The sequence below is a fragment of the Bufo gargarizans genome, chromosome 1, assembly GCF_014858855.1.
Source record: "Bufo gargarizans isolate SCDJY-AF-19 chromosome 1, ASM1485885v1, whole genome shotgun sequence".
Taxonomy (NCBI): Eukaryota; Metazoa; Chordata; class Amphibia; order Anura; family Bufonidae; genus Bufo; species Bufo gargarizans.
Genome location: NC_058080.1, coordinates 231,799,263 through 231,821,243, shown reverse-complemented (window position 1 = coordinate 231,821,243; position 21,981 = coordinate 231,799,263). Strand labels below are relative to the sequence as shown.

The following is a 21,981-nucleotide window of genomic DNA, read 5'->3' as shown; positions in this document are numbered from 1 at the left end:
CCTGCAGCAGCATCCTGCTCTACAGCCGGGACCAGAGGAAGTGCCTTTCCCGGCTGTAACCCTTTGATCATCAGGATCTGGATATACCAAAAAGATGAACCTTTGAACTCATCTCCAAGAAACTGCAGAAGAACGCATCTACAGTCATCCATGAGAGCACTCCTTGCATCATTTTTCGTAGGGTACCACTGAAAGAGTTCTTCAACCAAACAATCAATAATATAGAGAAATCCAGGGCACTCGCTCATATGCTTATTGAAATTGAAACATATGAGTGAGTGCTATGGATTTCTCTACCTAAAAAGGAGCACAGGGCTGAGTGTTCGGTAAGCCTGCTGTCACCACACACTAAGCGTATGTCCAGATGGCTGAATTATGACGACTATACCAAAGAGAGGTATAAACTTAAAAAAATAGCTGGTCATTAAAAGGCTATGGACACCATTGGGGGCAGTTTATTATTATTGAATTCAACTAATTTTAAAATCATTTTTTCAGTTGGTATTTATTTAAAAAAAGGAAACAGTTTTTTTCCCTCTACAGGTTTCAGTAGCAGTGCATTTGTAGACTAGCAGGCTTTCTGCTTTAATATGACTCCGTAAGGGTGCTGTTCTGACGGCTGGATCTCTAGCCCTAATCTCTGAACTCCTGACAGCACATAAACGCATAGGCCCCTTTCACACAAGAGTTTTCAGCGTGACCTGAATGCATAGCACCTGCACTGAATCCTGACCCATTCATTTCAATGGGTCTGTGTACATGAGTGTTGTTTTTCACGCATCAGTTCTGCGTTGCGTGAAAAACGCAGCATGTTCTATATTCTGTGTTTTTCACGCAGCCCTAGCCCCATAGAAGTGAATGGGGTTTCAGTGAAAAACTTCCAGATGTAATGAGTTTTTCACTGAAGGTTGCTAAGAGATGTTGTTTGTAAACCTTCACGAGCGTGAAAAACGTATTAAAACGCATTGCACCAGCGCCGAAAAAACTGAACGCAATCGCAGACAAAACTGACTGAACGACTTCCGGTTCCGGCGCGCGCATGGAGAGACGCGAGTAAGCTGCTCTCCGTTCGGCCGGCCTGATTAACGGGTGAACCGCCGCATACCGGGACCGAAAGGTACCCTCAGAACCCCCTAACAGTGTCGGGGGCATCGATGGAGAAGTTCATTGTCAGGGGCGGTTCGCAGAAAGAAGTACGGGCAACACTTCCTCCGGGCGACGACCTGAAGGTGAGGGGCAAGATGGCGCCGGTGGCTGAGAAGAGACACAGGCTTACCCGCTCAGCATCGCAACTGACGCAGAAAAGTGCGGAGGCATCAGGCTCGGAGGGAGAAGAGGGGGAATACGAGCTTACCACGGCAGAAGAGCTGACAGCCTCCTGCAAGTCCATGGCCATAGAAGTGGCTAAACTCCTGGCGCCGGATATCAAGGCCTCCCTGGAAGCCACGGTCTCGTCGGCCCTGCAACAACTACAGTCTGAGGTGGCTCAGCATACCACTCAGATCGCTGATGTGGAGCAGCGGGTGGTGAGAGTGGAAGAAGAGCTGGAAAAAGCTCAGAGCAATATCAGAGTCCTCCTGCGTGACAATCAGTATCTGAAAGAAAAAATGGACGATCTGGAGAATAGATCTAGGAGGAATAACCTGCGAATCATTGGCCTTCCAGAATCGATCCCTTCGAACCAGCTGGCGGATATTTGCGAGGTGGAAATCCCGCAAGCCCTGGGGCTGCGGGGCACTTGTACGGTGGAGAGAGCACACCGCCTGGGACCACCGCTACCTGCGGGGTCGCGATCCAACAATGCAAGACCGAGAGCTGCTATAGTTAGGTATCTGAACTATGCCGCCAAGGACGCTATCCTGACGAAGTTCCGTCGCAATGTGCGGCCCTTAACGATTAGGGGCAGCAAGATACTCTTGTTCAGCGACTACTCTGCAGAGGTGGCGAAACGCAGGAGGGAGTTTTCGCAAGTATGTTCGGCTCTAGCTAGAAACAAGGTCAAGTTTGCCTTGCTGTACCCTGCAACCCTGAGGATCTTTCGCCAAGACGGGACGGTGGATACTTTCTTTTCACCGGGGGAAGCAATGGAGGTATTGGAGTCGGATCCCGTGTTCTCAGATATCATACCGACGTCATCCCAACGGTCCATTTCCTCGGTCAGGGGGAGAGGAGGCAGCCAGAGATCGGGGAGATCGTTGCCTAGACCTGCAGACTTGGATCGTCAAGATCCGGACCCTAACTGAAAAGGACATCCGTGAGGTCTGACAGCATCTGTTGAGGTCGCCCTGGAGGGTCACGTGAGATAACACTGGACTTACTTATTGGTTCATTCATGTTGATGTGTTGAAATCTATGTTTAAGCCATACACTAAGGGCTGGCAGGCGGAGTAGAGTTAGAGGTAGTTAATGAATCTGTTTAGCATAGGTAGCGACAACGGCTACACAGTAGGATGCGCGAAAAAAGCGAAGTCCATAAGTGATTTGTTAATGTTGTGGGGTTGGGTAGAGGGGCATGGCTGGGAGGGAGGGGAGGGAGGGGGAGGGGGGGGGGGTGAACGCTGATCTAGAGGGGTTAGGATTGTTGCTACCTAAGTGCCAATATGTGAAATGTCAGTTTAGCTGGTTCCAGGCGGATTCTCCTGCGGAGAGCGTAAGCACAGAGTATCATCAATGAGAGTGGCCACGTGGAATGTTAAGGGCCTAAGGTCCCCTGCCAAACGTATGGCTGTGCTACGCCACCTTAAAAAGCTCAAAATAGATGTGGCGTTCCTGCAGGAGACTCATCTGGAAGAGGCGGATTTTTGTAGGATGCAAAAGTTGTGGGTGGGACAAGTGGTAGGTTCATCCTCGATGGGCAGGAAGTCAGGCATCATGATTCTGTTCCATAGACGCCTACGCTACGAGATTTCCTCGGTATCTACTGACAAGCAGGGTCGATGGATGCGAGTGAGCTTAGATTCTCCAGTGGGGCAGATAGTCCTGCACAATGTCTATGCACCCAACACCTCCCAGATGGACTTTTACAAGTCCTTGGAACAAGATATCTTAGGAGAGGACTCACAGATGCTATTAGTGGCAGGAGACTTTAATAGAGTGCATAACGAACAGGAGGACAGGAAACGTGGTACCTCCGAAAATAATACTCGGCAGTATAGGGCCCAGACGTTACTCCCTCTGATACAGAAAACGGGCCTGTATGATGCCTGGCGTTACCGTCATCCAGTGGATCGCGAATATACCCATTATTCCCATGCCCAGGGGTCATGGTCCCGGATTGACTATTTCTTGGCATCTCAGAGGATGCTGTCCAGAGTTAAATTGGTGGAAATCTCTGACTTATTAATCTCGGACCATGCCCCAGTGGTTATGGAAATAGTGGACACAGTTCCCAGAGGTCAGGATTTTATATGGAGAATGCCCCTGCACTTAACCAAGGATAGGGATTTTACAGATAAGCTAAAAGGGTGGTGGTGGGAATACTCGCAGGACAACGCGGATCAGGCGTCGAACCAGAATCTATTCTGGGATGCGGCCAAAGCGGTACTCAGGGGCCGAATAATGTCCTATTCGATAGGGAAAAAGAGAGAAGCAAGGAGAAAATTTGAGGAAGCCACCCAGAAGGTGCGGGAGACATACACTGAATTCCTACAAAATCCCACAACCCCCAATAAAGTCCTATGGGTTACAGCCAAGCACAGTTTTGACTACTGTCAGGAAAGGCAGGAAAAGTGGTTTGGGGATTATCAGAAGGCTAAGTTCTTTCGGGTGGGCAATAAGGCGGGGCGGCTGCTTGCGAATTTAACTCGTCCATACGTCAAACAGACAACCCTGCATCCCCTTAAAGATAAATTGGGAAAGTTGTGCTCCCAGCCGAAAGATATTGTGGGAGTATTGGGCGACTACTTCCAAGCGCTGTATGCGAGTGATCCCCCCAGGCCCCAGGAAGCTAGGAACCTCTTAGACATGGTAGACCTGCCACGCCTGTCCACCGAAAAACTGGAATCGTTGAGCCGAGACGTCAGTGACGAGGAACTAGGGTCGACAATCAAATCCCTGTCGAATGGCAAAGCCCCGGGCCCGGATGGATTCCCTGCGGAATTCTATAAGGCCTTGATCCCAGAACTATCCCCGACGTTGAGTGGTATATTCAATAGCATTATGGCTGGGGGAAATCTTCCTGACTCAGGTAAGACGGCTTACATAAAGATCCTCCCTAAGCCGGGAAGGGATTTGATGCAGCCCAGCGCATACAGGCCGATCTCCCTGATAAACCAGGACGTGAAGATCCTGTCGAAAATCTTGGCCAATAGATTGGCTGATTGTGTGCCTAGTTTAATTGGTTCGCATCAGGTAGGATTCATGAAAGGGAGATCTGCGGTGACTAATATACGCAAGGTGTTGGCAGCCCTGAGCGGATATAAAGAGTCTAAAAGCGGTCCTTCTCCAGCGTTGTTGGCAGTGGATGCCGAGAAGGCATTTGACAATGTCAATTGGCAATGGTTAGATATGTTGCTGGACAGGGTTAACATCACAGGTCGCTTCAGAAATTTCCTGAGGGCGCTCTATGATAACCCCCAGGCACGAGTGAGTGTGCCGGGCTTTTTATCCAAGCCGATCACTCTGGAAAAGGGCACGCGGCAGGGCTGCCCCTTGTCCCCGTTGCTCTTCAACCTGGCAATGGAACCCCTGGTGAGATGGCTGATTAAATCTGACACCTTTGACGGCATTAGAATAGGGTCCAAGGAGCTGAAGGTCAGCTGCTTTGCAGATGACATCTTGTTATATCTTAGAGATCCGGAGCGTCAATTAGAGAGGACGTTAGAGGCTTTAAATCTTTATGGTGGTGCTACAGGCTATAGGGTCAATGCGACAAAAAGCCAGCTACTGTTCCTGGACCACAGATCCCCCGTAGCCAACGATTTACAAAATAGGGTGGAAATTCGGAAAGATTACTTGACCTACTTGGGAATTAAAATTGGGCGTACCCCTGCGTCAATATACGCTCTGAATTACCCTCTCTCTTCCTCAAAATAGAAAATGAACTGGAGAGATGGCAGGATCTGCCATTGTCGGTGTGTGGGAGGGCCCATTTAATTAAAATGGTAAGCTTCCCGAAGCTACTCTACCCGCTCCAGACGATTCCACTGCTGCTTAAACATACGGATGTTGTTAGGATGCAAAGAGCGTTCAACCGCTTCCTCTGGAAAACCAAGAGGCCGCGCATCGCCTATGCCAAATTAACGATGCTGAAAGACGAGGGGGGGCTGCAGCTACCGAATATTCGTCACTACAACCTAGCGTCGTTATTCAGACATGTGCGAGACTGGGTGTGGGGCACGGGTCACTATTCGGCGATAGCCTTCGAAAGGGAACTAGCTGAGGGTGAGGATCTTGAGGCTTTGCTTCACTCCAGACTGAAAGATATTCCGGTGTCAATAAGACAGTCCATTCTATTGAAAGATACCATAATGGCGTGGAAGGCGATTAGGAAGATTTATGGCCTTCCTTGCTACTTGTCGCCCAGGCTTCCACTGTGGTCTTTGCCGGCGTTCCCCCAGGGTAGAGAGAACACTATGTTCCAGTCATGGAGGGAAAAGAACATCATGCGGCTTCAGGACTTGTTACAGACTCCCGGCCTTCACTGGCTACCTTGGGATCAGGTGAAAACGCAGTTTGGCTTTCAGGAAGCCCACTACCTTCCTTACCAGCAAATTAGAAGTTATTGTAGGGCTCAGGCGCTCTCGGTCGGGGAATCGGAGAGGCTGGCATGGTTTGCGGCATTGCTAGGTAGTGATGGTTCCCATGTACCCCTCTCTGAATTACAAAGGCGTCTGCACGGCATTCAGACAATAGGCTTGGTGAAAGGGGCATACAAAGCTTGGGAAAGGGAGTTATCTGACCTAAATATAGCGAAAAAAATGAGGATGGGAATGGAAATGGTTAGGCGAGCAATGTACAATGAGCAGTGGAGGGAGACGCAACTGAGGCTGATGCATAGAGCAACGTACGCTTTTAATTTATCCTACCATGATGCCCCTGCTCATTATCTGCGTGAGTGCCCTAAGTGTAATCTCCCGAAGGCAGGACTACTACATGCCATTTGGGAATGTCCAATGGTGCAGCCATTGTGGAAGCAGGCCATTGACTCGATAGAGGACATTTGGGGAGAGATAGTAGGCCCCACGCCACAACAGTGCATATTCCACTATGTACCTTTGAACCAGGAAGAGGAATTGGGATCGGTGATTGCTAAGCCTGGTGTGCACCTTCTATTGATGTCGGTAAAGAAGTCTCTTTTGCGGCACTGGCTAGAGAGGGAGGGTCCGGTGTGGGAGGAGGTCATTGGGACAATGAAGAAGGTTCTTTACCTGGAGAGATTGGAGGTGGAGCAGGACAAGGAGCGCCTAGTGGAAAGGTTCATCAAAAAGTGGAGGAAGTTCGTAGAGAAACGGTTATCCGATGTTGAAATACAAGAACTTATAGCTCCGTTTAAACTGACTGGCTGGTATCTAAAGGCCCAACTTGCAAATAGTTTAGGGAAGCTGGAGGTGTAACGTGGCACTTGGGGAAGACTTTCTTGGGGGGGTAGGAGGAGTGGCTCAGTGCTGATACCGCTTCTAGTCCTGTGGTCCTGGACTGGCGTTCAGGGGTGGGGAGTTGGGAGGGGGGTTCGGGATGGGGTCACAAATGAGGGGGATGGGGTGGGGGGGGGCTTAAATTGTAAAATTGTGATTTGAGGAATCCAACGTTAACAAACTGCCTGTATAAATGTGCTCTGATGCTATTTTTGTACATGATGTGCTTTGTTCATGAATGTACTTGTGGATTCTCATTTCAATAAAAAGATCTTTAAAAAAAAAAAAAAAAAAAAAACTGACTGAACTTGCTTTTAAAATGGTGCGAGTTTCACTGAACGCACCCTGAACGCATCCGGAGCCAATCCGTCACGCTTGTGTGAAAGAGGCCTTAGCTAAATTTTTGGGTCCTCTTTATGATAGCTATACTTTTTCTTAAAGGGAATCTGTCACCAGTTTTCTTCTATCCTATCTGAGGGCAGCATAAACTGGTGACAGATAACCAGGGCAAAATGCCTACTAGAGTGGACCCAGACTACAGCACACGGCAAGCTCTGGATCTGTTCAGTACAGAGCACATGCCAGGAAGCCAATGCTGACACGTTCATTAGTCACGTGGCCCAGGAGCAGTTCAGCTGCATAGAAGTGAATTGGGCTGAGAGCAATACCAAGCACAGCCCCTGTACAATGTATAGGGCTACGCTGTGCTTGGTGAGCACGGAGAAGGCAGCGGCACTCAAAGGAGCGCAAGTGCCTTCTCAAACAGCTGATCAGCGGGGGTCCCAGGTGTCAGACCCCCATCGATCAGACACTGATTATAGAGGACAGGTCATCAGTTATAAAATCTTGGAAAACCCTTTAACCCTTTTAAAGTAAACGACCCAATGTTTTGATCAGGATATTAGTCAACAGTCTATGCTGCCCTCAGACAGCACAGCATACGACTGGTGACCGATTCCCTTTTATGTTTTTTGCATTAGTTTCTAAATGACTACAGTGCCAGAAAGGCTTTACAATAATTAGAATAAGGCAGAGACATTACCATTAGGATTCAGGGTGTACTCACACTATTAATTCTGCTTGTGTCCAAGCAGTCATATATCCCACACAAACGCTGCTTCAAAGGAAGAACTACACATGGGTTTTGGCGTCTCCTGTTTGCAAGCCTCAAATTGTAATAAAAGGCCACGAGTTAACAAACATGACTGATTTATAGGGTACACACAGCCCACAAGGTACATTTCTACCATGTAGACACTAATTCGGATGTCTTGCCAGAATTACAACTTCTGGCATAAACTGGACTGTATTCAGTACAGATTTAGTTTAAACTGAAAATCTGATTACCATGTGTACAAAAGAGAGGTTCATAATGGAGAAAGGCTAAAAATTCCAATAGAGAGAACCATACATAAAAAACAAACATTCTTAGAACACAACATGAACAGAACGCTAAGCGTTCTTGCTCTACAGACGTAAAGCAAGAGGGTGAGCACACAGATCTTAAAGGGATTCTGTCAAAAGATTTAACCCTATTAAGCTAGCTGACATTAGCAATGAGCTAATGTCAGCTAAACCTAAGGCCCTTTCCACACTGAATCCGGACCCATTCATTTCTATGGGGCTGTGCACATGAGCGGTGATTTTCACGCATAGAAGTGAATGTAGCTGCATGAAAATCGCAAGCAAGTGCGGATGCGGTGCCATTTTCACGCACGGTTGCTAGGAGACGATCGGGATGGAGACCCGATCATTATTATTTTCCCTTATAACATGGTTATAAGGGAAAATAATAGCATTGTTAATACAGAATGCATAGTACAATAGGGCTGGAGGGGTTACATTTTTTTTTAACTCGCCTTAATCCACTTGCTCGCGCAGCCCGGCTTGTCTTCTGTCTTCATCTTTGCTGTGCACAGGAAAAGGACCTGTGGTAACGTCACTGCGCTCCTCACATGGTCCATCACCATGATAAAAGAGCATGTGATGGACCACGTGATGACAGCAGTGACATAATCAAAAGGTCCTATTCCTCAAAGAAGAAGACAGAAAAGAAGCCGGGCTGCGCTATCAAGTGGATTAAGGGCTCTTTCACACTTGCGGCAGGACGGATCCGGCAGGCTGGTCTCCCTGTCGGATCCGTCCTTCCGCTGTTTCGCCGAGCCGCCGGACAGCCACTCCGTCCCCATTGACGATAATGGGGACGGGGGCTGAGCTCCGGCGCAGCACGGCGAAAGCCGCCGGACTAAAAAGTCGGACATGCAGGACTTTTTAGTCCGGCGGCTTTCGCCGTGCACCGCCGGAGCTTAGCCCCCGTCCCCATTATAGTCAATGGGGACGGAGCGGCGGTCCGGCGAAACAGCGGAAGGACGGATCCGACAGGGAGACCAGCCTGCCGGATCCGTCCTGCCGCAAGTGTGAAGGAGCCCTAAGGTGAGTTAAATATTATTATTTTTTAACCCCTCCAGCCCTATTGTACTATGCATTCTGTATTAAGGATGCTATTATTTGCCCTTATAACCATGTTATAAGGTAAAATAATACAATCTACAGAACACTGATCCCAAACCCGAACTTCTGTGAAGAAGTCCGGGTTCGGCTTTGGGTACCAAACATGCCGATTTTTCTCACGCGCGTGCAAAATGCATTACAATGTTTTGCACTCGCGCAGAAAAATCGCGCATTTTCCCGCAACGCACCCGCATCTTATCCGGGCCAAAAACATGACGCCCGTGTGAAAGAGGCCTTAACTAGCCTATTCCTACTTTTATCTATGCCCCCGTTGCGCCAGAAATCTAACTTTTATAATATGCCAATTAGCCTCTAGGAGCAGGGGGGCGTTGTTCCTGCTCTTAGAGGCTCCGTTCTCCCATCTTTGTCGCCTCCCTCCAAGTCCTGATTGACAGGGCCAGGCAGCGCTCGCATCCGTCTGCCAGACCTGTGCTCTGGTGAAATCTCACGCCGTTCAGTATTCGGCACAGGCGCGGTGAGGAAGCGGGCAGCCTGCGAGCGTCTTTCAACTCACCACGCCTGCGCCGAATGCTGAACGGCGCGAGATTTCACCAGAGCACTGGGCTGGCAGATGGATGCGAGCACTGCCTCGCCCTGACAATCAGGACTTGGAGGGAGGCGACAAAGGTGGGAGAACGGAGCCTCTAGTAGCAGGAACAATTTCCCCCGCTCCTAGAGGCTAATTAGCATATTATAAAAGTTAGATTTCTGGCGTAACGGGGGCATAGATAAAAGTAGGAATAGGCTAGTTGGGTTTAGCTGACATTAGCACATCGCTAATGTCAGATAGCTTAATAGGGTTAAATCTGGTGACAGAAGCCCTTTAAAAGGGGTTGGCCAGTCCTTTTATACTGATGGCCTTTCCTCCGGACAGGCCATCAATATCTGACTGGACATGACCGTGGTTTTTGCACCCATTCACTTCAATGGGGGGGAAAAAAATAGAACATGTCCTATTCTTGTCTGTTTTGTGGACATTTTGAAGACGTGAAAAAGAAATGTCTGCAGGCTCTCGGCTGGTATCCGGGTTTTGCAGATCCACAATTTGTGGACCACAAAAACGGTAATGGATGTGTGCATGAACCCTAAAGGTAGATTTAAACGGAATGATACTGCAGCCAATTGTCGGGTAGGAAAAGTTTGTTCCTGACAGTTGGCTGCTTGCTCAGTGAAGGAGGCCTCCTTCACTGTATGATCGCTATTGTGATCCCTCGTCCTCATCAATCATGGTTTCTGAAGCCAAGAAGCCATGATCGGTGGTGCCTTCATGAACAACAGGATCACCAGATGAACAAGTGTTTCGCTCGTTGATCAGGTGATTGGCGGCACATTTACATGGGCAGATTGGCGGGAATGACCCGTCGCTCCTGATAATCTGGACCATTATTGACTCATGTAAGTGCAGCTTTACTGTTCTGCAGCAGCTCTGCTAGAAGTCCGCTTGGTCCATTGTGTGGATGGATTTGGTTATTGCAGCGCGGCTCCAAATGAAGCAAATTCGCTACACCCTTATAGCTGATTGATCATAACTGAATTGAGTTATAAAAGCTTTTTTACTGCATATGAAGACAATATTGCTTTTTGCAGTCAACTCTGAACTTACTCCACTGTGTTGGGAGTCAGATTTCTTATCATGAAGTTGTCAAAGTAAGCGCAAATGTAATTCATAAGACAGGATTGCACATACACATCCCTTCATAGCACTGAACTTTCATACCTACACACAATCTTACAAGTTCCGTACAGATCACTAAAGTTAACAGCTGTCCAATGTGTAATACAGATTAAAGAATGGAAGTATATACTGGAACTTACCAACAAGCAGCCATACCACATTGGAATTGTGCTCGGTGAGATATCCTTCAAGTTCAGTAATAGATGGCACAAAGCTGTCGTTACCGGTGTCCATTGTGAGCAGTCTTTTGACTCACTGCCTGTAACAAGATAATATAGTTAGCTATCAATAAATAACCCATGCCTTTACTTACAGTATGGTACGCATCTACCAAATATACCGTTATGCTGTAATATCAGCAGCACATCACCAGATCCTTAGTATGGGACGGCTGCTAATAGAAAATAGTGCTGGATACCAGGGCAAAGTCCAGCATTTTAGGAGTCTGAATACAAAAGTATGAAAAGTTGGAGAAGGAATCAGCACGCAAGTGCTTTGTGCTTTGTTATCACTTCTAACAATTAATTTCCTGTTTCCCAGCCCATTTATACACTGTGCTACATACATGGAAGTTTTTTTAAAAAGTATTTTACATAAACATTCCTCCAACAGATCTGGAACACAATCAACACGGATCTTCTACCTTATGAGAAGAAACCTAGTCAGGAAATCTAGACTGTAGATGGTGCCTTGTCTCTACTGACATATACAAAACTATATATTCCACCCTAGTCATTTAGAGCCTCATTTCAGTAATATTAATCTACATAATATAGTAGTAAATGCATGTAGGAAGTATAAGAAATTATCCGCTTATCTCACCTAAGGCAAATGACACAAGTATACACAAGCCGAATATCTAACATTGTTCTACATGCCTATGCTTGACATGCCCTGCTCATAAGTCCTGATCAAAAGTTTAAGACCACTTGAAAAATTGCAGAAAATCATATTTAGCATGGCTGGATCTTAACAAGGTTCCAAGTAGAGCTTCAACATGCAACAAGAAGAAATAGGAGTGACACAAAACATTTTTTGAGCATTCAATTTAATGAAAACAACGAATAAACTGAAACAGGCTGTTTTTCAGCTGATCAACAAAACAGAAATCCAACTTCCAAACATCAGTAATGAGTAGCTCCGCCGTTATTGTTTATCACTTCCAAAATTCGTTTCGGCATGCTTGATGCAAGCGTTTCCATGAGATGAGTGGGAACATTTCTCCAAGTGGTGAAGATGGCCGCACGAAGGCCATCTACTGTCTGGAACTGTTGTCCATTTTTGTAAACTTCCCTTGCCACCCATCCCCAAAGGTTCTCAATTGGATTTAGATCAGGGGAACACGCTGGATGGGCCAAGAGTGATGTTATTCTCCTGGAAGAAGTCCCTTCTCCTGCGGGCATTGTGTACTGTAGCGTTGTCCTGTTGAAAAACCCTGTCTTTACCACACAGATGAGGGCCCTCAGTCATGAGAAATGCTCTCTGCGACATCTTGACATAGCCAGCGGCCGTTTGACGCCCCTGCACTTCCTGAAGCTCTATTGTTCCACTGAAGGAAAAAGCGCGTAGAAAACATCTCAGGTGGGATCTGCTTGTCATGCCAGTAACGTTGGAAACCATCTGGACCATCAAGGTTAAATTTTTTCTCATCAGAGAATAAAACTTTCTTCCACCTTTGAATGTCCCATGTTTGGTGCTCACTTGCAAAGTCCAAACGAGCAGTTTTGTGGTGTTCAAGGAGACGAGGTCTTTGAAGACGTTTTTTGTTTTTGAAGCCCTTCAGTCTCAGATGCCATCTGATGGTTATGGGGCTGCAGTCAGCACCAGTAAGGGCCTTAATTTGGGTCGAGGATCGTCCAGGGTTTTGACGGACAGCCAATTGGATCCTCCGGCTCAGTGCTGATGAAATTTTTTTGGGTTTTTCACTTGACTTTTTTGTTCCATAACCCTCAGGATCATTTAAAGGGCTTCTGTCACCCCACTAAAGTCATATTATTTTTTTTTGGCTAGTTACATTCCTTATAGCGCGATATATGAGAATATAATGTTGTCACTTACTTTCATTCGGCCGTTTCTTGAGAAAACGAAGTTTTATAATATGCAAATCCGGTCTCTACCAGCAAGTAGGGCGTCTACTTGCTGGTAGCCGCCGCAAAAAACCACCCTCCTCGTCGTGTTGATTGACAGGGCCAGCCGTGATCTCCTCCGGCCGGCCCTGTCAGTATTTCAAAAATCGCGCGCCTCTGTTCATTCGGCGCAGGCGCTCTGAGATGAGGAGGCTCGTATCCTCAGAACTCCCTCAGTGCGCCTGCGCCGATGACGTCTTCTCTTTCGGTGATGTCATCGGCGCAGGCGCACTGAGGGAGTTCTGAGGAGACGAGCCTCCTCATCTCAGAGCGCCTGCGCCGAATGAACAGAGGCGCGCGATTTTTGAAATACTGACAGGGCCGGCCGGAGGAGGAGATCACGGCTGGCCCTGTCAATCAACACGACGAGGGGGCAGTTTTTTGCGGCGGCTACCAGCAAGTAGACGCCCTACTTGCGGGTAGAGACCGGATTTGCATATTATAAAACTTCGTTTTCTCAAGAAACGGCCGAATGAAAGTAAGTGACAACATTATATTCTCATATATCGCGCTATAAGGAATGTAACTAGCCCAAAAAAAAAAATATGACTTTAGTGGGGTGACAGAAGCCTTTATTTTTTTTTTTTTTTTTTTTTAGGCCAATTAAAATCCTTATACTGGGATCTTTCAATATATAGTGCCCTTACCCTTTTCTGTTGGCTAGTTTCTTTAAAAACAGCACTTTTATAATATGTAAATTACCTCTCTACCAGCAAGTAGGGCGGTTACTTGCTGGTAGCCGCCGCATCCTCCTTTAAAAAAAACGCCCCCTCCTCCTGCCGATTGACAGGGCCAGCGAGTGCTCTCCTCCTCCAGCTGGCCCTGTCTGCAATTCAAATCCCGCGCATGCACCTCATTCGGCGCAGGCGCTCTGAGAGAAGGACGCTCGCTTCCTGAGCACTTCCTCAGTGCGCCTGCGCCGATGACGTCTTCTCTTTCGGGTTTAGAGGTGACGTCATCGGCGCAGGCGCACTGAGGGAGAGCTGAGGAAGCGAGCGTCCTTCTCTCAGAGCACCTGCGCCGAATGAGGTGCAGGCGCGGGATTTGAATTGTAGACAGGGCCAGTCGGAGGAGAAGAGCGCTCCCTGGCCCTGTCAATCAGCAGCAGGAGGGGGCGTTTTTTTTTAAAGGAGGATGCGGCGGCTACCAGCAAGTAACCGCCCTACTTGCTGGTAGAGAGGTAATTTACATATTATAAAAGTGCCGTTTTTAAACTAGCCAACAGAAAAGGGTAAGAGCACTATATATTGAAAAAAATCGCAGTATAAGGATTTTAATAAGCCCCCCTAAAAAATATGACTTTTGGGGGGTGACAGAAGCCCTTTAAGAAATTCCAAATGACTGTCCTCAGCAGCGATGGCACGCTGTGAAAGACCCTGCTTATGCAGTTTTGCCTTTGCCATCACAACGTGTGACTACCTGACAGAAAATGACAATGAATCCACATCTTTGCACAGATTTGGCCTTTTAAAAGGCATGTGGTTCTAAACTTTTGATCAGCTGAAAAACAGCCTGTTTCAGCGTAATCGTTATTTTCAATTAATTGAATGATCAAAAAATGTTTTGTCACTCTCAATTCTTCTTGTTGCATGTTGAAGCTCTACTTGAAATTGGATTTTTTGCCATTTTTCAAGTGGTCTTAAACTTTTGATCAGGACTGTATCACACTAGGATCCATAATATAGCACGGTTTCGAGGAGCACAGAACATCATAATAGGCTTTCGGCTATGGCCTATGCTTTGGATTATCGTCATTAATATTGTTATCTCAGAAAACCCCTTTGAGCAACCAGACAGAGATACTTTCAATGTTGTGGAAATTTTATTAGGATTTGTTTCTAATATATTGTGTATTGTCATCATGTCTCTCAATGTCAGGGTAAACCATTGGAGTGGATATCTTCCCGTGTATGTCCTGTCACAGCTGCTGGGTGCAGAGGTCTCCGTCGGCGAGTGGTCCATGTGCTAAGCACTGGGCTGTGGGCCGGGGGAGACTGATGTGTTCAGCAGAGCAGTGTTTTGTTGGCTGATGTATGGACGCCGGCTAAGGCCCCCACGCAAGACGCAGATTTATTGGTTTGGCGTGGATGCATTTGTTAAGAGAACAATATATGAAAGGAACGTGCGTTTGTTGTCTCTAGTGCGCCTGATCAGCCGCTGGAGATAATGACATTGTCCTGTAAATAAACATGCATGAGGCTCATAGTAATTTTATCTGGCATTGATCACTGAGCAAGGCTGGATAAAATTAGCTCCAGTGGTAATGGTAGGTTATAGTATACATGTGTTTGTTAGCTGGCTAGGTTATTCTAAATGATGGTGTCTTGTCTTCCCATGTCATCACGTCCTGTATCCTTGTCTTGGGCCAGACCCTTTTACACCTTTTGTTAGTAAATAAAAGAAAACAGACTGGGCAGGGTGAAGGCAGTTGCTCAGCAGAACTTAACATGAAAACACCTTTGGCCGACTGCGGTTGAGAGATTTGCCTGTCCTTACACAAAGACATTTGAGAGCGGATTTCTAATATTAATATTTCTATAACAACTTTTATTAGAAACAGGAAACAAGGAAGCAGCAAAAACAAGTTCACATCTGCTTCTGACACAAGACGTGTAAGTATGAACCGGTATCGTTAATTGCAATAACAATTAAAACAAATGTCACATCATAAAACATTAGTGGGGGATTGGTGCCCAGCAAAGAAAACTAGCCTCTTATTGACTCAGCCATGGCAACGCGCACCGGATGTACTGACTGACCAATGTGTGGCGGACTCTGTTGGTCGTGCACTCCTGACTAACCTGTCTGCCCTATAGGCTGATTTTAATGAGTCTAGCTATAAAGCTGTAGCCTACTCTCCCTGTATGTATTGGAGGCCATTTGGCACCAGATAAGGTGGAATACAGAGTGGGCTCAGCATGCTAGTGGAACCTGCATCCCTTGTACAAAATGGAGGCCGGCACCAAAGAGGTATTATATAGTGCCGGTTCGGCATGCATTAGGAGCCTGCATCCCCTGAATACAATGGAGGCTATTTTGGCACCAGAAGAGGCACAATATAATGTGGGCTCGGCATACTTGTGGAACCTGCATTCCCTGAATGTAATGGAGGCCAGCATGGCACCAGGTAATGTGGTATTTAGTGTTAGGTTCCCGTCTTACTGAGATCACCCTGACGTTTGGCAGACGGGCCCAAATAATTTTGCACAAAATGATTTGCCAAGCATCTCAAATTTATTAGCGTAGCATTTGCACCAGAATACTTTCTATTATTTTGGCAATATTGTACTTTAATTGGTTTGCAAAATGCTGTAGCATTGTATATTTTTTTGCCTTTGTGCTTTCAGCGATTGCAACGCGCACCTGCGCACTGGATGTGCTGACTGACCCCCAATTTTTCCTTGCAGTTCTTATTGACTTACCCTAATGTATATGAGGAGCACCAGTACCTTTTGATTAGTGATAATCTATCCTCTGGATCGATCACCAGCATCTGATCAGCGGGGGAACCCCAGACAATCAGCTGTTTGAGAAGGCAGCGGAGCTCTCAGTAGCGCCACAGCAGTCTTACTGTTTCCCGCAGGCCAATGAAGCCACGACTATTATCACTGGCCGGGGCATGGCTCAGCCCTGTTCACTTCAATGCATGCCCTAGCAAAATATATTCTCCCAAATCTTCCTCCACTTTGAGGGCTTCGCACAGACTGGAGTGACGGCAAGATCTCCTGATATTTGCGTGTATGGGCAGAACTAGAGCTGAAGGACTTAGGGTCCATTCACATGTCAACGGATCTGCAAAACACGGACACGGCAATGTGCGTTCTGCATTTTGCGGACCGCACATCGCCGGCACTAATGTTCTATTTTTTTCAGGAACGGAAATGCGGACCCGGAGGTGTGGGTCCGCAATTCCGTTCCGTGTGAATAGGGCCTTAGCCTGTAGCCATCTATCTCCTCCCAGAAAATTCCCAAAACTCACTTTGAGGCCTTGGATATAGTGCTGTCACCTTTCTTGTGGAGACACCAGGCTCCTAGATTGGATAGGAAATCCCTGAAGGCTTTCTATACTCACATGGGGGACTGAGATTGCCAGATATGTATATTTATTACATTGTCTCACAACTGGTATATGCATGATGGTGGATCAGGGCAGATGCAAATAACCCAGCAGAGGCGGCATTAGTGGGCTCACACGAGGCACTGGCAAACCTGGTATATCGGGGCGGCGCACACAAGGTGAAACACTACACAGAAGGCATGGAAAATGTGGTGGTGGCATGGATGACATTTGTAGAGGTGCATGCAGTGGGTGCGGATAGCCAGACCTGGTACCCATATAACCCCCTGTGGCAGAACAAGCAACTTAGGCTGCTTTCACATCCGTCATGGATCTGCACAAACGAATCCGTTCAGATAATACAACCGCATGCATCTGTTCAGAACGGATCCGTTTGTATTATCTTTAACATAGCCAAAACTGATCCGTCTTGAACACCACTGAAAGTCAATGGAGGACGGATACGTTTTCCATTCTGCCATATTGGGCCAGTGAAAACGGATCCATCCCCATTGACTTACATTGTAATTCAGGACAGATCCGTTTGGCTCCGCACGGCCAGGCGGACACCAAAACGACATTTTTTTCATGTCCGTGGATCCTCCAAAAATCAAGGAAGACCCACGGATGAAAAAACGGTCACGGACCTACGGACCCCTTTTTTGCGGACCGTGAAAAAATACTGTCGTGTGCATGAGGCCTTAGTAACAGTTTCTATGTTACCACCCAAAAATCTAATTCATGTACAGCAACATCTGCTGAAAAACCTGCAAAAAGATCAAATACCCGCAATGGAGATTTGGGCAAAGAATAAACGAGTCCAACATACAAAATATATAACTAATTAAAGGTGTTTTCCGACTTCGTTATACTCATGGCCTACTCTTCGGGTTCCCCGCTGATCACCTGTTTGAGGAGGCCGAAGCTCTGTTTGAGGAGGCCGCAGGAACAAATGTAAAAAGAATACTCATGTACTGCTGATATTAGCACATCGCTAATGTCAGTCAGCTACATAACAGAAATTCTGATGGTAGAAACCCTTTAACCCCTTAAGGACACAGGGCGTACCGGTACGCCCTATTTCCCGAGTCCTTAAGGACCAAGGGCGTACCGGTACGTCCTGACTTAAAATCGGCATTCCGGCGCCGCGGGGGTTAATCGGAACAGGATTTCGGCTGAAATCATTCAGCCGGCATCCCGTAACAACGCAGGGGGGGGTCATTTGACCCCCCCGTATCGGCGATCGCAGAAAACCGCAGGTCAATTCAGACCTGCGGTTTTCTGCGTTTCCGGTCCATTCGGGTGTCCGGTGACCCGATGAACCGGAAAAAGACTGCGATCGGTGGCGTAATTATACACCACCAATCGCAGTCCGAGGATTTGAGGAGGCGGTGCTGGCCCTGGTGCTGAACACTGCTGTCCAGGGTGCTGATTGGTGCAGGGGAGAGAGGCGCGAGATTCAAACTTCCTGCGCTCCTCTCTCCCCTCCTCTTCCTGTTCTGCACGAGCACCCGGCAGCATCGTCCAGCACCAGCTCCTGTGTCCCCCTAATCGCCATCCATCACCCTCCTGCACCCATCGCCACCCAGGTAGGTTAGGGTCAGTGAGGGAGAGGCATCGTTAGGCAGGGAAAGAAGGGAAAAGTTAGTTAGGAAAAAAAAAAATAAAAAAACTTTTAACTTTTACACAAAACTTTTTTTGATCCATCTATCAGACCCCAGACCCCCCCCTGCCACTTGCCCCCCCCTACCAGCCCCCCACCACCACCAGCCCCCCCACCCCCTCCACCCATCCCCCCAACCCCCCCCCCCCACCACCACCACTAGCTACCAGCCCCCCACCACCAGGGGCCAGGGGCCGCACATGCTAGGGATCCTGTGGCCCACCCTAGTACGAGCCGCCCTGGGGTTCGTACTGGTTTCCCGGCCCACCAAATAAGTTCACCGGAGACCCCTGCCGATGAACTTAGCTGGTGTCCCCCAGTGGACTTTGAGCCTGAGATTCCGGATTTCGCTGGCAATCCTGGAATCCAGATTCCCACAGTGGGGTTTACTGAAATTGACTATTTTAGTTTTTTTTTCAGTAACCCACTGGTGAATTTGATGGTGGAGCAGACGAATCTGTACGCCCAACAGTTCGTCGCTCAAAACCCAGGCTCAGTTTTGGCTAGACCCGGTGGCTGGACGCCGGTCAGTGCAGCCGAAATGAGGACATTTTGGGGCCTCGTGCTGCATATGGGTCTAGTCCAAAAACCCAGTGTCAGGCAATACTGGAGTGGGGACGTCCTGTACCAGACCCCACTGTACAGTATGGTCATGACACGCTCCCGGTTTGAGGCCATCCGGAAATGTCTGCATTATTCCGATAATGCAGCATGTCCACCCCGAGGTGATCCTGCCTATGACCGGCTGTATAAGATACGGCCTGTCATCGATCACTTTGGGGCCACATTTCAGCAGGCCTACGTACCTGGAAGGGAGGTCGCGGTTGATGAGTCGCTCATTGCGTTCAAGGGGAGACTCAGTTTCCGCCAATATATTCCCACAAAGCGAGCGAGGTATGGCGTGAAGCTATACAAAATTTGTGAGAGTACCTCAGGGTACACTTACAAATTTCGTGTGTACGAGGGGCGAGATTCCCGTATTCAACCCCCAGAATGTCCCCCCACTCTGGGTGTTAGCGGGAAACTCGTGTGGGACCTTATGTACCCACTGCTGGATAATGGTTACCACTTGTACGTGGATAACTTTTATACCAGCATTCCCTTGTTCAGGTCCCTTGCCGCCAGATCTACGTTCGCTTGTGGGACCGTGCGGAAAAATCAGCGCGGCCTCCCTGCCTACCCCCTCCAGGTACCTATCCCCAGGGGTGAGACCCGTGCACTTACCAGTGGAAACCTGTTGCTGGTCAGGTATAAGGACAAGAGGGATGTCCTTATGCTGTCCACAATCCACGGTAACGGCACCACCCCAGTCCCTGTGCGAGGTACCGCGGCAACGGTCCTCAAGCCCGATTGTATCGTCGACTACAATCGGTATATGGGAGGAGTTGATCTCTCGGATCAAGTCCTCACGCCATATAACGCCATGCGCAAAACCCGGGCATGGTACAAAAAAGTTGCGGTCTACTTGGTGCAGGTTGCCATGTACAACTCTTTTGTACTATCCCGAAGCGCTGGCAGCACAGGGACATTCCTCCAATTCTATGAGGCAGTCCTCAAGGACCTGATCTTTTCGGACCGGGAAAGAGCAGGCCGGAGTACCTCGGGAACTGGAGGCGCCCGGATCGTCCCTGGCCAACACTTTCCAGGTGTGGTCCCCCATACTGGAAAGAAGGGACGAACCCAAAAAAAGTGCAGAGTGTGTCGCAGGAGGGGGATACGGAAGGACACCACCACTCAGTGCGACACGTGCCCCGATCATCCGGGCCTCTGCGTTATCGATTGCTTCAGGGAGTATCACACTTCCATGGAGTACTAAATTTTTATAATCCCCAACAGTTCACTAGAGAACATAAAACACTATGGCTCTCAGACTTTGGAGACACGAAAACTATTTTTCTTTCCCCCAAAAATATTAGTTTTAGTGCAGGCATCCTCAAACTGCGGCCCTCCAGATGTTGTAAAACTATAACTCCCAGCATGCCCAGACAACCTACAGCCATCAGCAGGGCATGGTGGGAATTGTAGTTTTACAACATCTGGAGGGCCGCAGTTTTAGGATGCCTGCTTAGTGTCTCCAAAGTCTGAGAGCCATACATATTGGGCATCGTCGCGTGCGTAAAAGTCGTCGCTATAAAAATAACTTTTGACCAAACGCCTCGGATGAACGGTGTTAAAAATATAAAATAAAAACGGTGCCAAAACACCTATTTTTGGGCAAAATTTCAATTTAAATCCATTTTGCCGGTAATAAAGCAAGGGTTAACAGCCAAACAAAACTAAATATTTATTGCCCCGATTCTGTCGTTTGCAGAAACACCCCATATGTGGTCGTAAATGGCTATATAGCCGCACGGCAGGGCATAGAACGAAGGGAACGCCATACGGTTTCTGGAAGGCAGATTTTGATGGACAGTTTTTTTTTTGACACCATGTCCCATTAGAAGCCCCCCCTGATGTAGCCCAGACTAGAAACTCCAAAAAAGTGACCCCATCTAAGAAACTACACCCCTCAAGGTATTCAAAAGTTACTTTACAAACTATGTTAACCCTTTAGGTGTTCCACAAAACTAAATAGCGAATGTAGAAACAATTTTAGATTTTAATTTTTTTGTTACATTGCCTCAAAAAAGAGTAATATAGAGCAACCAAATATCAAATTTACCCCAAAAATAGTCCCAAAACAACAACCACCTTATCCCGTAGTTTCCTAGATGGGGTCACTTTTATGGAGTTTCTACTCTAGGGGTGCATCAGGGGGCTTGAAAGGGTACATGGTGTAAATAAACCAGTCCAGCAAAATCTGCCTTCCAAAAACCATATGGCGTTCCCCTTCTTCTATGTCCTGCCGTTTAGCCAAATAGTAGTTTACCACCACATATGGGGTGTTTCTGCAAACTACAGAATCAGGGCAACCCATTTTGAGTGTTGTTTGGCAGTTAACCCTTGTTTTACTCCTAGAAAAAATTGATTATATTGGAAAATTTTCCAAAAAATTGAAATTTCATAATTGTTTCTCCATCTGCCATTAACTCTTGTGGAACACCTAAAGGGTTAACAAAGTTTGTAAACCCAGTTTTGAATACCTTGAGGGGTGTACTTTCTTAGATGGAGTCACTTTTTTGAAATTTCTATTCTAGGGGTGCAACAGGGGGCTTCAAATGGGACATGGTATAAACAAAACCAGTCCTGCAAAATCTGCCTTCCAAAACCCATATGGTGTTCCCCTCCTTCTATGTGCTACCGTTCGGCCAAACAGTAGTTTACGACCACATATGGGGTGTTTTTGCAAACTACAGAATCAGGGCAACCCATTTTGAGTGTTGTTTGGCAGTTAACCCTTGTTTTACTCCTAGAAAAAATTGATTATATTGGAA

General features: G+C 47.4%; 1 protein-coding gene across 11 annotated transcripts in view; it reads right to left on the bottom strand.

The window, feature by feature from the left end:
- Window positions 1-21,981, bottom strand: part of KIAA1109 (KIAA1109 ortholog) — a 294,629-nt gene that overhangs the window by 259,962 nt on the left and 12,686 nt on the right. For 10 of the 11 annotated variants that reach the window (XM_044302174.1, XM_044302098.1, XM_044302121.1 and 7 more), the window contains exon 2: window positions 10,902-11,020. In XM_044302174.1, the coding sequence (XP_044158109.1) occupies window positions 10,902-10,995 (94 nt within the window). In that variant the 5' untranslated portion in view covers window positions 10,996-11,020. Of the gene's footprint in view, window positions 1-10,901; window positions 11,021-11,101; window positions 11,239-21,981 lie in introns of those variants that run through there. The other variant, XM_044302105.1, reaches the window with a different exon arrangement.